Genomic DNA, 13,596 nt, shown 5'->3' on the forward strand with positions numbered 1-13,596 from the left:
ATGCCCTTCACTTTACAAGTTTATGGGCTTATTATCTATATTATTTTTGATCGATTGCCAATGTACATAATAATACCTAATTAATAACATAAATTACTTTATCCTATAATAATAAAGTAATATTAAAGTATTCAGCTTGCGACGTGAAAAAAAGTTTGAAGTTAGTGATTCTTAGGTTATTACATATGTCCTGCCTCAATAATAAGCTAATGGTCAAACTACATGGTCTCTACACATTTTTAAGTCAGATGACGATGTTATGTTGCCAATAGATTCGATTCAATTATATATCAGCGTTGCCTTAAAAAAAAGAAGCAAGAATATTTTGTATAATTTTCAGATATTCTACAGGGCAATGAGAGGGACTTTGACCAAAATATAAATGATTTTTTGTACCACGATGTACCCATTGAATTAACTTCCAGTAGATATTTTGTTAGATATATTGCTAAGGAATCCAGTTGCGATAAATGCAGATCGTTGATTTTTAAAGAAAGCGAGCTCTACCAGATCTTTTCATACATGAGAAAAACTACACGATAGAATCGGAATTTGAAAAACTAAAGGCACTGTATTTTTTTTATTTTTTATTTATTTTATTTTTGCCGCCAACAAAAATGTATGGCCGTTACGCATCTAGTTATTTGAGTTTTCTAGCCTGCACTGCTTGCAAGCAGTGCTACCTTGTATTGCTGTGAACAGCGGTAAAAGCGCTAAAATAATCGTTTTCGAATTAAAATCATAATTAGAATAACAGTTCTTATTTAAATCTGAGATGGTTTCAGTATTAGTATTTCGTTAAAAGCTTAGTCATATTCCATTTGTCAATGGACCACAGTTTTATATAGAGACTATCGATATTTTTAAAGTGATGCGATAGCCGCATTGGTTATTCCATCGTTAGCTCTCACGCTCACGCACACTTTTCTCCGATCCTTCTTAGTGTTGCGTTTGCGCCAAGTGCTGTTGTTAAAAGTTGAATTTCTAAAGTGATATCTAACTTAAACAGCATCTCAAAGAGCACGGTAAGTAGCAAGAGGACTATCTTAGCAATTTGCAAGAAGTTTTAACCTTTTTTTTTAAGTTTGGGACTTAAAAATTAAATTCACATTAAAACTTTTTCAATCATTTTAAAGTTTTTCAAAGTGCGGTTGTAATCATAATAATTCTTCTTTTTTTATAATAAACACTTAAGTTTTACCCCCAATGCCGTCTTACATTTTGCATATGCTTCATAAATTACTTCTATTAAGCTCCTTTTGACCTTATTCGTCCATTTTCGGTTTTTCTTGTGTTATGTTTCCGTTATGTTTCAGGGTTGTCGAAGCGCCATTATGTAGTTGCCACGGAATTTCTTTCTATTTGACTGAAGCAATTCGGGAGCTTGGCAGCCCTGTAGCAAGAATTCTTCATTTCGTTTCCTTTTTGCGTTTGATTCTAACGGGATCTCGAAACGTCAAAAATAAAAAAGAAGTCCGCGTGTGAAAACGTAATTCATTTTTATAAATGTTTACGTTTGATTTACGTTTTGAACATAGAACCTATTCAGCTTTTTCTATCGGCCAAACATTTTTAAAGAGAAATTTTCTGATATATTGCTTTTAGTGTTTGATCTTATATTTATTCGTTTTTCTGTTCTGGCTATTCCCTTTTGAGGCGTCATTCTCCTGGCGTTTGTTTGCAACTCTCTTTTCGGTGCGTTACTTTGTTACATTTTTGCATTCCATCTCAAACATTCCCATTGAAAGTACTAGAAGAAGCATAATAAACACTTCATTCATTGTAGGGTTCACATTTTTAATTTTTCTGAATTTGAAATTCTCAAGAGAAAGCATTTGTTGCAACAAATCTAAAGAAATTTAAAACTTATGTGCACATTAAATCTTTTCGTTCGTCGTCAATTACCATTCGCTTGTTGATCTTTTATGTGTAGCTCCTCAAATTACATCCCGCTCCTTCATGGTTTTTCTTTCCTCTCCTTTGCCCAAAAATTCTGTAACTGATAAATATTTTTTTTTTTCGTTTCTTTATTTATATCAAATAAATGTTCTTGTTTTATGTTTAAACGAGTTGCTCAACATTTGTTGAATGGTTTCTTTGGGTCAAAATACAATACAATATTTCAAAAAATGTATTTTCTTTTTCATCTACGTTTTTCTTCATCTTTGCTTTGTGTGTTTGTTTTGCCGTCATAAAATTGATTTTACCATGTACGAATATATATCTCATATAATTTATACAGTTTCTAGTTAATATAGGCAAACGATTTTACAGGGATCTTCAAATTAGCGATTTCGGGAGTGGTTTTTTCTCATCTGAATTTTTCTCATTTCCTCGAAAGCTTCCCTCCAACTATAATCTACTTATTAAAGGTTTCTAATTTGCTCCAATAGTTAATCAATATTTTTTGTTTTTATTTCTTTAATAATGCTTAAATTAATATTGTTTTATTTTGTATTTCAGTGTGTGTGTTGTGTTCAGTTAGGTATTTATAATTAAAAGTAGTATATATGATGCATAGTCCGCTTTATAATTATTAAATTTAAATGTTTAATCATAGAATTTGCATCCAAGAAACACAGTTACAAAGGTTTTAACACTTACTATTCTTTCGGTTTAGGGTTTCTTTCTCTCGATCTACTGATTTTAATATTTCTCCATTTTGTTTTTCTTTATTTTAAATAAAAGTTAACATAGTAAAAAATAATAAAACGTACATTTCTCTACGAAAATGTGATTCGTAATTGAACAAAAAATTTATGAGTAATGAAAATGCTTTTCTGTTCTCTCGATGAAAACAAACTATTGTAATGTAATTAGTGTATTTTGCTTCTTTTCATAGAAGATTTTATCAGGCCGTGATGTTGTATATTATATATTTTATCTTTATTTTATTCGCCTTGTTCACTGGTTAGCGACTGTATTTGTTTTTGTTTTATTAGGTATGATGATTTTTTGATTAAATGAGTGGTAATAACAAAAAAAAAAAACAACTACATCAGGTTCTGGTTGATGCAAAAAAAACAACTTCTATGACCGCCCCTGCCGTTTTAGAAAAAATCTCGAAATAAATCTCGTATCGTGAACAGCAGTTACTAGATATAAAATCCATAATGAGGATGACTTAGCCTGACACTGACTAGTTTACACGAGGTCACTTGCTTGATCGCGATTTTATCGGGTAAAATCTGATTAGTTGGCCGCGTATAAACTAAAATTGCTTTTCTTTCGTGTGTTCTCTTTTCATATATTTTTAAACATATGTATAATTTATTATCCATTTTTTGCTTAGCTTGTTGGTTGGTATTTTTTGTTGCTTTTGGCTTATATGGCGGCTACAATTGTTTCGTAATTTCCCCCTTTTTTTTGTTTTAGGTTTTTTAAAAAGTTTCTTGTCTGTGATATACGTAATTTATAAGATTTCATTTTGGTAACTTGCTGCTGCATTCATTCTCCATCGTCAGTCACCAAAACTGCAATTTGAGGAACTACTCCTGCTCAAACAATCGATTTAAGCCAGAGTGGGGAACTGAAGCTCATCGTTGACCTTGGGAGCGGTATTCTGTTGTCGCTCAAAACGCTTATTCTGCCCTGGACCGCTGTTCTGATTGTTGTTTTGGTTGTTTCCCGGCCCGCGACGATCGATGGGTGGCCTCTGATTTTGAGCGGTTGAAGCACCACCCTCGTTATTATGCTGCTGGCCATCCCGTGGGCCACGGTTTCCACCACCCTCACGGTTGTCTCGGCCACCCTCACGGTTGCCGCCATCGCGATTGCCGCCCTCGCTGCGTGGTCCGCGATCAAATCCGCCGGGTCTTGGACCTCCACGGCCACCGCGACCTCCGAAACCGCCTGGTCCGCCACGGCGACCATCATTGAAGTTAAACTGAATGTCCAGGACGCGCTGCTGCCTGCCCACACGCTGTGGATAAAGGGCAGGATCGTACTCGAGCTCCTCTTCGCTGTCGTTCTCCTTCTTCTTGTTGCTGGTTAAGACGACCATTTTCTTCCATTGTGTGGTGTCCTCACCTGCGGGAAAAAATTGATTGTAGATTGTTTTCATAAGACTTTAGTTTACTATTGTTAAGCTAAGATCCGTTTGGAATCTAAACAATTTCCTGTGATTTTACTTTATAAACGAATTTTAGCTCAACATGATTTTTAAGTTTAATTTAATGGTTAGTCGCAAAGGTATCGAATTTGTATGATTAGCTATATGAAATGATGCATTGCACCACCCACCTTCTCCAGCCTTGCGGATGTTAAAGGTCGGCTTAATGCGCTGTCCTTGCTGTGCCTTCCACTCGTCCAAGGTCAGCTCTTTGGCCTCCTCCTCGGCAACAGCCTGCTCGCTCTGTGGTTCAGTGCCCGATTCCTCGGCCTTGGCGCCAGCCTCAGCATTGGTCACATTGGTCTCGCTTTCGTTCTTGTTCACATCATCAATAGCCTCTTTGACCGATCCCCAGTTGTGGGAACCAGCTCCTTCGCGTTTGTCAATTGACTTCACACCTGTAGATATAGTACGAAATGTTGCATTAATTAATATTAATCTACTTCTACTTCTTTTCAGTAACGCCAACAGAAAGGAAAAGCAGAGCTCTAAGATACATTGGAACTTGCGTTCAAGCGGAAAGTAAGTCTTTCTGCTTAATTCAATTAATCAATTTAATATTTAAGTTATTAAACGGATATATGTATGTATTTCTAGCAGTAGCAACTTTATCAATACCCCCACTAATTAGGTCAATTGTAGTTGCCCATAGAAATCTAACCACGATAGGACTTTTTACTGCCCTCGCCTAGTGACAGATAAGCCGACAGCCCCCGTTCACTGTAATCAGATTCAGTGGGGCTGGGGGAACTATTCCATCCCCATTCCCATCCCCGTTCCCTTGTCCCCCAATGAGTATGCCTGCAAAGGCCTCCTACAAGCACTTGCGTTAGACGGGAATGCCGCCAAGAAGATGGGCGAACTATTTTTAAAACATTTTCTCTTTCAATTTGTGCCGCAGTGCCTTCTTGTTTCTGTTGCTGCCGCTGTGATTATAATTTTGGATATTCCAAAAACGAAACGGTCTAAGCAGAGCAGGCGGAAAATGTGAGGAAATAGATTTCATTCAATGGGTAGAAGTGTGTTGTAGCTTGTTGAATGTTCTGTCCGACTATTAGTATTGATTTGACTGATCATCCCCCACGTGAGTGGCAGATTTGCCTCCCTTCCTTAAATAATGCCCATAAGCTTACTGAGGTTTTGTGTGCCACAATTGGTTTAAACCGAGCTGCCGCTTTTTTCCTCCATTTGCCTGGCATGTACCATATCTAACTATTAAATCATTTTGAAAGCGCTTATAATCCAACTAAATATAAATGACATATATTTGCAATCGCCCAACAGTCTGCTCTCAGAGCAAGCTCATAAATATTAATACAATATGTATCGTTATAGTTTGACATTAAATCAATGATCTTGATTAGAGGTACGATGAAAAGTTCACATTATTTATTTAAAGGAATTCTATTTCAGTTACCCAATACGAGTTTCGTTCTTTTAGATATTTGTTGGGTACACAGAAGATTTGAGGCATGTTGCCTAAAGGCGGCTAATAATTTCTCATGACCATAAACATGGTAATTGGTTACGTGTAAACTGTGGATGGAATGTGCTTTTCCTGCGTTGCCCTGCTGAGTTTGATTTTCTGGTTGTCATGGAGTGTTGTTTTTGGTTTATTTGTTCTGTTCATTTTTTCTTATGGGTGGGCGGGCGCGCTCATTTTGTGGTTATGTCTACCGTGCCCCTTGGTGGTTCAACTTAGGTTTCGATCTGATCAACAGAAACATTTTCACATTTTAAAATGCTCGAATGCGAGTGATGGAATGAGCTAAAAAACATACACATTCATTTTCCAGGGGTGTGCTTCCCATAATTTGGATAGATTTACTCCCAAAGTCCAATCTTCAAACGTTTTAAACTGTAAACAAGCGAGTTTACCTTGCTTTGTGAGAATGTAGAGACAATTGCATAGCTCATACTCTTAGATATCCGATCTAAATAGTATCTGGTGATCTAAACTGTATCTATTAGACCTGACCTAAGCCTTTTGTACTGCTATTTTGCATTAATGACTTAATGGAATAAGCACACTCACCAGTTCTATCGGAACCCGACTGGCGATCGAATTCGCGCTTCCTGTTCTGGCCATCGTAGTTGCGGTTCTGGCGCTGGGGACGATCTCCGCCAGCACCTTGACCGCCGCCTGGGCCGCGGTAAGGTCGCGACTGCTGGCCGCCATCGGGTGCTCCACCGTTTTCGCGAACATTGCGGCGATTGTTGCGCTGCTCACGAGTCTCGGCATTGCCATTCTGTTGACGGAAGTTAACGCTGCGCTGCTGCTGGCCACCACCTTGTCCTTGTCCTTGACCCTGTCCTTGACCCTGTCCTTGACCGCTGCCAAATTCACGTGTACGGTTGGCGCCACCTCCTTGCCGTGGAGCACCCGGTTGTCTGTTGTTGCTGGCATTATTGTTGAACTGTTTGTCGGCTGATGATGGGTTGAACTTCTTGCCATCGGTCTTGTTTAAAGCATTGTTGGGCTTGTTCTCCTTTTCGGCCTGATTTGGTTTCTTGGCATTGGGTCCACCGATATTGGATCCTGCGGTCGCCTTATTATTGTTGCTGTTGGCCACCTTGGCGGTCGTTTTGGTGGCCGCTGCAGCAGCTGACGTCTGCTTCTTCTTGCCAGCTGCTGCTGCTGCAGCAGCGGCGGCCGTCGGCGCCACAAGATTATCTAATGGATCGCTGACATCGTCGTCCATGAACAAAAGTTCATAACGATTTTTACCGGCGCTGTCCATGATTTTGTGGGTGGGTGTGCTTTTCGTTGCTAGCTGGCTGCCGCTTTAATTGCCTGTTTTCTGTAAAAAAGATAGATTTACACACAGTTTTAGTGGGAATTGATTGATTTTCCTTTTTCGCCCGCCGTCTCTCACACCCATTGATATTCGATAGGTATTTCATTTTCGTATCACAAACTATGGTCTAATATGCCCCAAATTCGCATACATTAATGATTTACAGCATAAACTCGTGGACTAACGTGAATTTTTGCAATTTATTTAGGCCTTTTTGGTGGATTTTTCTTACTTTTCTGCTGGCTGTTTGGTGGCTGCTGCTCTCTAACCTTAATTTTCAGTGTTTCTTCTTCGCCTCGCTGCTAGTATTACCTACACACACTGCCTCACGCGATTCCACACGCACATGGGCCAAATCACGCACACAGCCAGCACGAACCGAGCGCCCCACATGTGTTCTTGGTATACATAGAAAAACAGAAACTCACGTTTTCCACGCGTTTCGCTGCGAATGCCGACAATCGACTCGAATGGCAGCTGTGTTTAGCGTTCTCTCGATTTGGCGGGCACCTTTTAGTTTGAACCAGTCATGGCATCGGCTGGAAAATATGCGGAAAAAGCAGTACATTAAATCAAATGAATTAAATATTTTATGAGTACCCAGATTTTAATAGTTCAGAAATGGCCAGAATAAGTCATTGGCTGTTTTCTGTTGCCCCCCTTGTACGCATGGAAATAAATTCATTCAATACTTATTTAGAAATTTATTTTATTTATTTTAGCCAAATTAAAAACCACCAAAATGTCAGACTGGGACGATGAGGTTCGTATCGCTTCGTGCTAAGATTATATGCTTATTAAACTCGGAAATTTTAGCCCTCTGCGCAAACTAGTCGCGGCGGTGGAGATTGGGATGGTGCCGCGTCTAACAAGCCTGGGGAAGAAGTATCCGAATGGAGCGATGATGAGCACAAGGGCAAGAGCTTCGGCGGCGGAGGCAGAGGAGGAGATGGAGCAGGCTATCGAGGAGGAAATCGAGATGGGGATAGAGATGGAGGGGGTTTCCGCGGAGGACGTCACGAAGGAGGCGGCGGATTTCGTGGTCGTCGCGACGACAATGAGGATGGTAAGTAAATCATTTGCAGACAGACACGTTAGTCAATGTTTGGGTTATGGTCATTTAAGTTATTCCTGCTGAAATCTATGTGTGTGCATTGTTTTGTCATGTAGTTTGTTTTTTTTTTTTCGTTTTGTGTATGCGTATTTGCCCAATACGTGGCAAATTGGCCAACATTTTAGCTACGGAACTGCCGCCGATCCCAACGAATTGTGATAAGGATGAAGTCGCCGCATTCATCGATCAGCTGGACCTGAGCAAGTACACGACCAGTCTACCATTGATTCGGAAATTGCGTGACTACTTGATGACTGCCTTTAAGACATTGTTAACTCAAGCAAGGGCTTCCCTCGAGAAATTAGCTCAGGAAAAGCGTGCTCAAAAGGCACATCAGATACGCGAAACAAGTGATATGATGAATCGCCTTATGGAGGACATGAACCGATTGCTTCACGAAGGCGAGCATGAGGAGGCAAATGGGATTGGACAGTTTCTAAACATTGATGTGGATTGCACAGCTGATTTGTCGCAATGGAGGAACTTACAGCAAATTGTGGTACCACAACCTTCGGAGGTCGCAGATAGACAAGTTCAGAGGACAAGCGGTCCAGACGGCGGTTTAAGACAAGGCAATGACATGACCGAAATACAAAACGCCGCATACAAAGTGTATCATCAGGTTGTGATCCGAGGTTACCAAACAGGTCAACGGCTGTATGATGAGAATCAAGGAGCCGTGAGAGAAGATTCTATTCCAACAGAAGACCAAGAACACCCAGGAAATTGTCAAGTGGACGGCTCTACTTATGGCGTGGCTAGATTTGTGCACTGGTTAAGTGAGGACTTCATCTCTCGGCATGAAATAAGGGCAGTACGATTTGGCAATCCGGATATGGTGTTTCAATCCTATGCCTGGCCAGATGCACCAAAGCCGCATATTTCGACGGTCTGTCAAAAAAGCATTTGCTATTCTCCGCCATTAATTAGGACACGCATAACATCGACTGTTGTAACCGAGCCAAGCAATTCGAGTAGTACGCAGGTCAGTAGTATGGTGAACCTGGCACGCCATCAGCGGTCGCAAAATCAGGAAACGCCAGATGCAGTTTACGTTAGTCGCTACAATGCCACTGGCGATGAGGGAACTCCCTGTTCCGCAACTGCCGTCCCGGGCAGACTAATGGCTATGAGGGCTTCGAGCACCCCAAATGAACATAACAGCGATCCAGGGTACTTAAACCAAATAAATAGTACTACTAGCTTTTCTTGCTTACCCTCTATGGATACTCTTTAGTTCCTTTTACCAATAAGCGGCTGTGTAGAAAAGGGCAGAATTCGAACATTTAAAGCTTACAACACCAAATTTAGCCAGTCACCGAAACATTTAATTGGAAATTTGATTTGACAGTACCCTAATCCAATATAAATTCAGCTTACTTTTCTATATGTATTTTCCATCCCATCCCTTATCTTCGTTTCCTTCTCTTCACCTTAAATGAATACATAAGCTAAGTAATGTCCGTTTCACAGCTTGTCTTTTATACCCAATTTGACCTACGAAGATGGCACCATACCATTATTGGCAACAGGCGGCTCTGCATCGACATCGTTGGGTCCATCACTGCCGGGGGAGCATTCATTGGGATTAGAACTGGATAGCGGCACTTTGGTGCTACCAGCTGATGCAGATGAAACCCGCGTAATCGGTCTCCCTGGATCAACAATGGCGCGTTCTAGGCTTGGGGGTCCTCCAGCATCAACTCCCTTACTATTATTCCGACCAAGACTGGCGGTCATTGACGAAGAGCATCATCCACGTCTTACCAGAGCGTCACGCGAGCTGCAGATGATCCCGTCGGAAGATACAACACTAAGCCAGCAACGTGAGTGGGGCTCGATTTTCCGTCCACGTGATCAAATCGTTAACTACGCCGAAGGTCCCCCACCTCGGCAAGCGCAGAGGGCTCGTCGCCCCTTGCGTTCACGCAGACGAGGTCCACGTAACCCTGCAGTTGCCAGTCCGCCGCTAACACCGGAACGAATTATCCGTCGCGAGGAAGCACTCCGAAGCAGCCGGCACATTGCAGCCACTTTTATGTCTAGCTTGCTACAGAACGCAGCTGGAAAAGTGGCGACTTCACGTCTGACAATGGTTCGTTCAGTGGAAGTGATAACGACCTCAATCGATATCAGCCGCAATGGACTACCGCAGATACAACCGACCACAGGAGCAACCAGCTCTCTAGAAGTTCCTCAGGCACCAAGATTATCGGATTTTGGGACTTATACGCAATCTGCAGCTTTCTCGCAGGAACTTGTAGCAGATCCCTTGGACATTTCTGCAAATGCATCAATTGATCAAGCAGCATTTGATCAAGTTTTGGCTATATCACCTCCCATAAATTCCACTCCAATAAGTCAGCATCCAATAGATATTTTTTGTCCTAAAAGCGGCTTTGAAATTGAAGCCCATATAATGGACAACTCAACTTCGATTCCACCTATGCCAATGGACGTTGACGAGGTCCCGATGGAGGTATCAAACCTTTTGGCTAATATGAGCGATAACGCTTATGTGACTGATGTACAGATGCTACCGGCTTTGCAATTCAATTCTTTGAATCTTGCCAGCACAGATATTATCAGCAATGCAGTAAGTCCCGCCGCATCGGCGTCTACAAATGATTTGCAAACGCTCAATAAGCGCAGAACATCAATGCAAAATCAACTGTATCGAGTGTCCATGAAGGATTTGGGATATATTTCACAGCACGCTAATGTGGTTCGTCTGATGGTAGATCGTCAAGAGGAACTTGGTCTACAGGGCAACTCACTGGGAAATTTAACGGAAAATATACGAGGGTCATTAAATTATAATACTATGCCCGCTGTCAAAGTGTACAATCCACAGATAATTCAGAGCATCCAGATGGACAAAATCAGAGTAGTTCATGGGCTCTTTGGAGCTCTAATCAGGCAGTCCCAGGTTGATATGCACAATGCACCCTTCATCCGGAACCGCCAAGATGCGGTGATGGCATATCGCTTTATACTTGAGCTTAAGACTGCAAATGTTATAAGTCTTAGCCCGGACGGTAGATTCTTCGGTCTTCTCTAAATGAAATAAAAAGCATTAAATATGATGATCATTTGATAATATTTTACTTAAATATTCGAATTAAGTTGTACATGTTATTAGAATTATATCCATTTTATTTTTCGAATCCGTTTTTAATCTTTATAATAAAATTAAAAATACATTCAAATAAATTTTGGGTTTCATTAATAATTATTACTAACTGTATTTTGTCTTCAAAGTTGCACAAATTCATGTTTATCAAAAATCAACATGTTTTCTAGGTGAAGAACGTCGTGGAGGACGCGGAGGAGGCTTCAATCGGGAGCGCGGTGAACGTGGCGAGAAAGGAGAAGGTGGTTTTGAGAGGCGCCGTCGAAATGATGATGATGTTAACAATAACAATGATATTATCGAAGACGGCGAGAAGAAGCGAGAATTTTACATTCCCCCAGAGCCGACTAACGATGCAACTGAGATCTTCAGCAGTGGCATTACTTCAGGCATTAATTTTTCTAAATATGACAACATTCCCGTTAAGGTAACAATACAATTTTAGTTAATAGATATTCAATGGGTTTATAACTGATTCTTCTTTAGGTGAGCGGCGAGAATGTTCCCAAAGCCATTAGGAACTTTGAACATGCTCAATTACGTGATATTATCAGAGAGAATGTTACGAAATCGGGCTACAAGGTTCCGACTCCAATTCAGAAAGTTTCAATACCGGTGATTGTCGCTGGCCGTGATTTAATGGCTTGTGCCCAGACTGGATCTGGAAAAACGGCTGCTTTCTTGGTGCCGATCCTGAGCAAATTGTTGGATGATCCACAAGATCTGGAAATCGGAAAACCGCAGGCGGTGATTGTATCCCCAACTAGGGAGCTGGCAATTCAGATCTTTAGCGAAGCGAGGAAGTTTGCTTTCGAGTCATACCTAAAGATCAATATTGTTTACGGTGGCACCTCGTTCAAACATCAAAACGAGTGCATTACCAAAGGCTGCCATGTGCTAATCGCCACTCCGGGACGGCTTTTGGACTTTGTTGACCGCGCTTTTATTACGTTTGAAGATACTCGTTTCGTTGTGTTGGACGAGGCCGATCGAATGCTAGACATGGGCTTTTCGGAAAGCATGCGGAAATTTATGACCCATCCGACAATGCGTCCGGAACACCAAACATTGATGTTCTCTGCCACGTTTCCAGAGGAAATCCAGCGTCTGGCTGGTGAATTCTTGAATAATTATGTCTTCGTTACTATTGGCGTAGTGGGCGGAGCTTGCTCGGATGTGCAGCAGACCATTTACGAAGTTAATAAGTTCGCCAAGCGATCCAAGCTAATGGTATGTGGACCTTATAATATTACATATATTATTATAATTTATTATTATTATTATTATTATTATTATTATATTACTTAAGGAAATCCTTCGCGAGCAAGCAGATGGTACCATTGTCTTTGTAGAGACAAAGCGTGGCGCCGACTTTTTAGCTTCGTTCCTGTCAGAAACAGAATTTCCAACGACCTCGATTCATGGCGATCGTCTCCAGAGTCAACGCGAGCAGGCCTTGCGTGACTTCAAGAACGGCTCTATGAAGGTTATCATAGCTACTTCGGTGGCGGCTCGTGGACTTGGTGAGTGAGAGGACGCTTACTTTCCTAAATCGAATTTCCTACAATTGTGTTTCATCTTGCTAGATATCAAGAACATCAATCATGTGGTCAACTTTGATATGCCCAACAACATCGATGACTACGTGCATCGCATTGGACGCACAGGTCGTGTAGGCAACAATGGACGGGCCACATCATTCTTTGATCCTGACCACGATCAAGCTCTTGCAGGAGACTTGATAAAAATCTTGGAGGGATCTGGCCAGACTGTTCCGGAGTTTCTACGTGACCTAGGTGGTGGTGGTGGCGGCGGCGGTGGAGGTTACTCCAACAAAAAGTTCGGTGGCGTGGATGTGCGTGGCAGGGTGAGTAAACATGGAAAACTTTTGGGTTTGCACTTTCAGCTTACTGAATGAATATTTGTATCATTCAGGGAAATGCCGTGGCCGAAGCTACCTACGCTGAGGCTGACGAGGAGTGGGATTAATTAAAAACCTTTGGACACAGGTGTTAAAATACTTGAACCTTAGCCACTAAAATAGACGGCTAAATCCATAGGCGATATATAATCACTATATAGTAGCCTAATAGAAAACACATTTAGGATATGCAAGCAAAAAATAACAAGCCGTCAGAATTTTCTATTTTTAATTTCCTTTTGCGACTCAATGTATAATAAAATTTAATTTGAAGAACATGTTCTAGTTCGAACTTTTTGTAATATTTGATCAACATCAATTTCGATTTGCACCAATTATTTTTATGAATGTATTAGTTGATTGCGTTTGATAATTAGCGATTGCTGGTAATATGCAAAATTTAACAGCAACTTGCAATTTGACCTCATCTAATACCATGTACTAGCATGTGTGTTTGGTTTTAAGTACTCATCCTTCGTGTTTCGTTGTTTGTTGTTTGCCTAGCCGTCCACTTGGCCC

General features: G+C 41.0%; 2 protein-coding genes across 5 annotated transcripts; one reads left to right on the top strand and one right to left on the bottom strand.

The window, feature by feature from the left end:
• The first annotated feature begins 859 nt into the window (after window positions 1-859).
• LOC6543085 (ATP-dependent RNA helicase vasa) lies at window positions 860-13,160 on the top strand. 2 transcript variants are annotated; one of them, XM_026978517.1, is made up of 9 exons: window positions 860-1,025; window positions 4,571-4,633; window positions 7,632-7,672; window positions 7,726-7,975; window positions 11,327-11,583; window positions 11,643-12,386; window positions 12,466-12,679; window positions 12,743-13,023; window positions 13,092-13,160. In XM_026978517.1, exons 3-9 carry the CDS (start codon window positions 7,652-7,654, stop codon window positions 13,143-13,145), a joined length of 1,821 nt encoding a protein of 606 aa, XP_026834318.1. In that variant the 5' UTR covers window positions 860-1,025; window positions 4,571-4,633; window positions 7,632-7,651; the 3' UTR covers window positions 13,146-13,160. The 2 variants fall into 2 exon arrangements, with proteins under 2 accessions (XP_026834318.1, XP_001968940.3); XM_001968904.3 differs by lacking the exons at window positions 860-1,025; window positions 4,571-4,633 and adding an exon at window positions 5,135-5,195.
• On the bottom strand, window positions 2,959-7,320 carry LOC6541912 (plasminogen activator inhibitor 1 RNA-binding protein). Of its 3 annotated transcripts, none has more exons than XM_026978518.1 (4): window positions 7,222-7,320; window positions 6,147-6,912; window positions 4,243-4,509; window positions 2,959-4,029 (listed from the first exon to the last, which is right to left on the bottom strand). In XM_026978518.1, the coding sequence occupies exons 2-4, from the start codon at window positions 6,850-6,852 to the stop codon at window positions 3,512-3,514; spliced, it is 1,491 nt and encodes a 496-aa protein (XP_026834319.1). In that variant the 5' UTR covers window positions 6,853-6,912; window positions 7,222-7,320; the 3' UTR covers window positions 2,959-3,511. The 3 variants fall into 3 exon arrangements, with proteins under 3 accessions (XP_026834319.1, XP_001968938.1, XP_026834320.1); XM_001968902.3 differs by having other exon boundaries at window positions 7,142-7,276; XM_026978519.1 differs by lacking the exon at window positions 7,222-7,320 and adding an exon at window positions 7,061-7,142.
• Window positions 13,161-13,596: the final 436 nt, after the last annotated feature.

The sequence above is a fragment of the Drosophila erecta genome, unplaced genomic scaffold (genome assembly GCF_003286155.1).
Source record: "Drosophila erecta strain 14021-0224.00,06,07 unplaced genomic scaffold, DereRS2 tig00000055-arrow-pilon, whole genome shotgun sequence".
Taxonomy (NCBI): Eukaryota; Metazoa; Arthropoda; class Insecta; order Diptera; family Drosophilidae; genus Drosophila; species Drosophila erecta.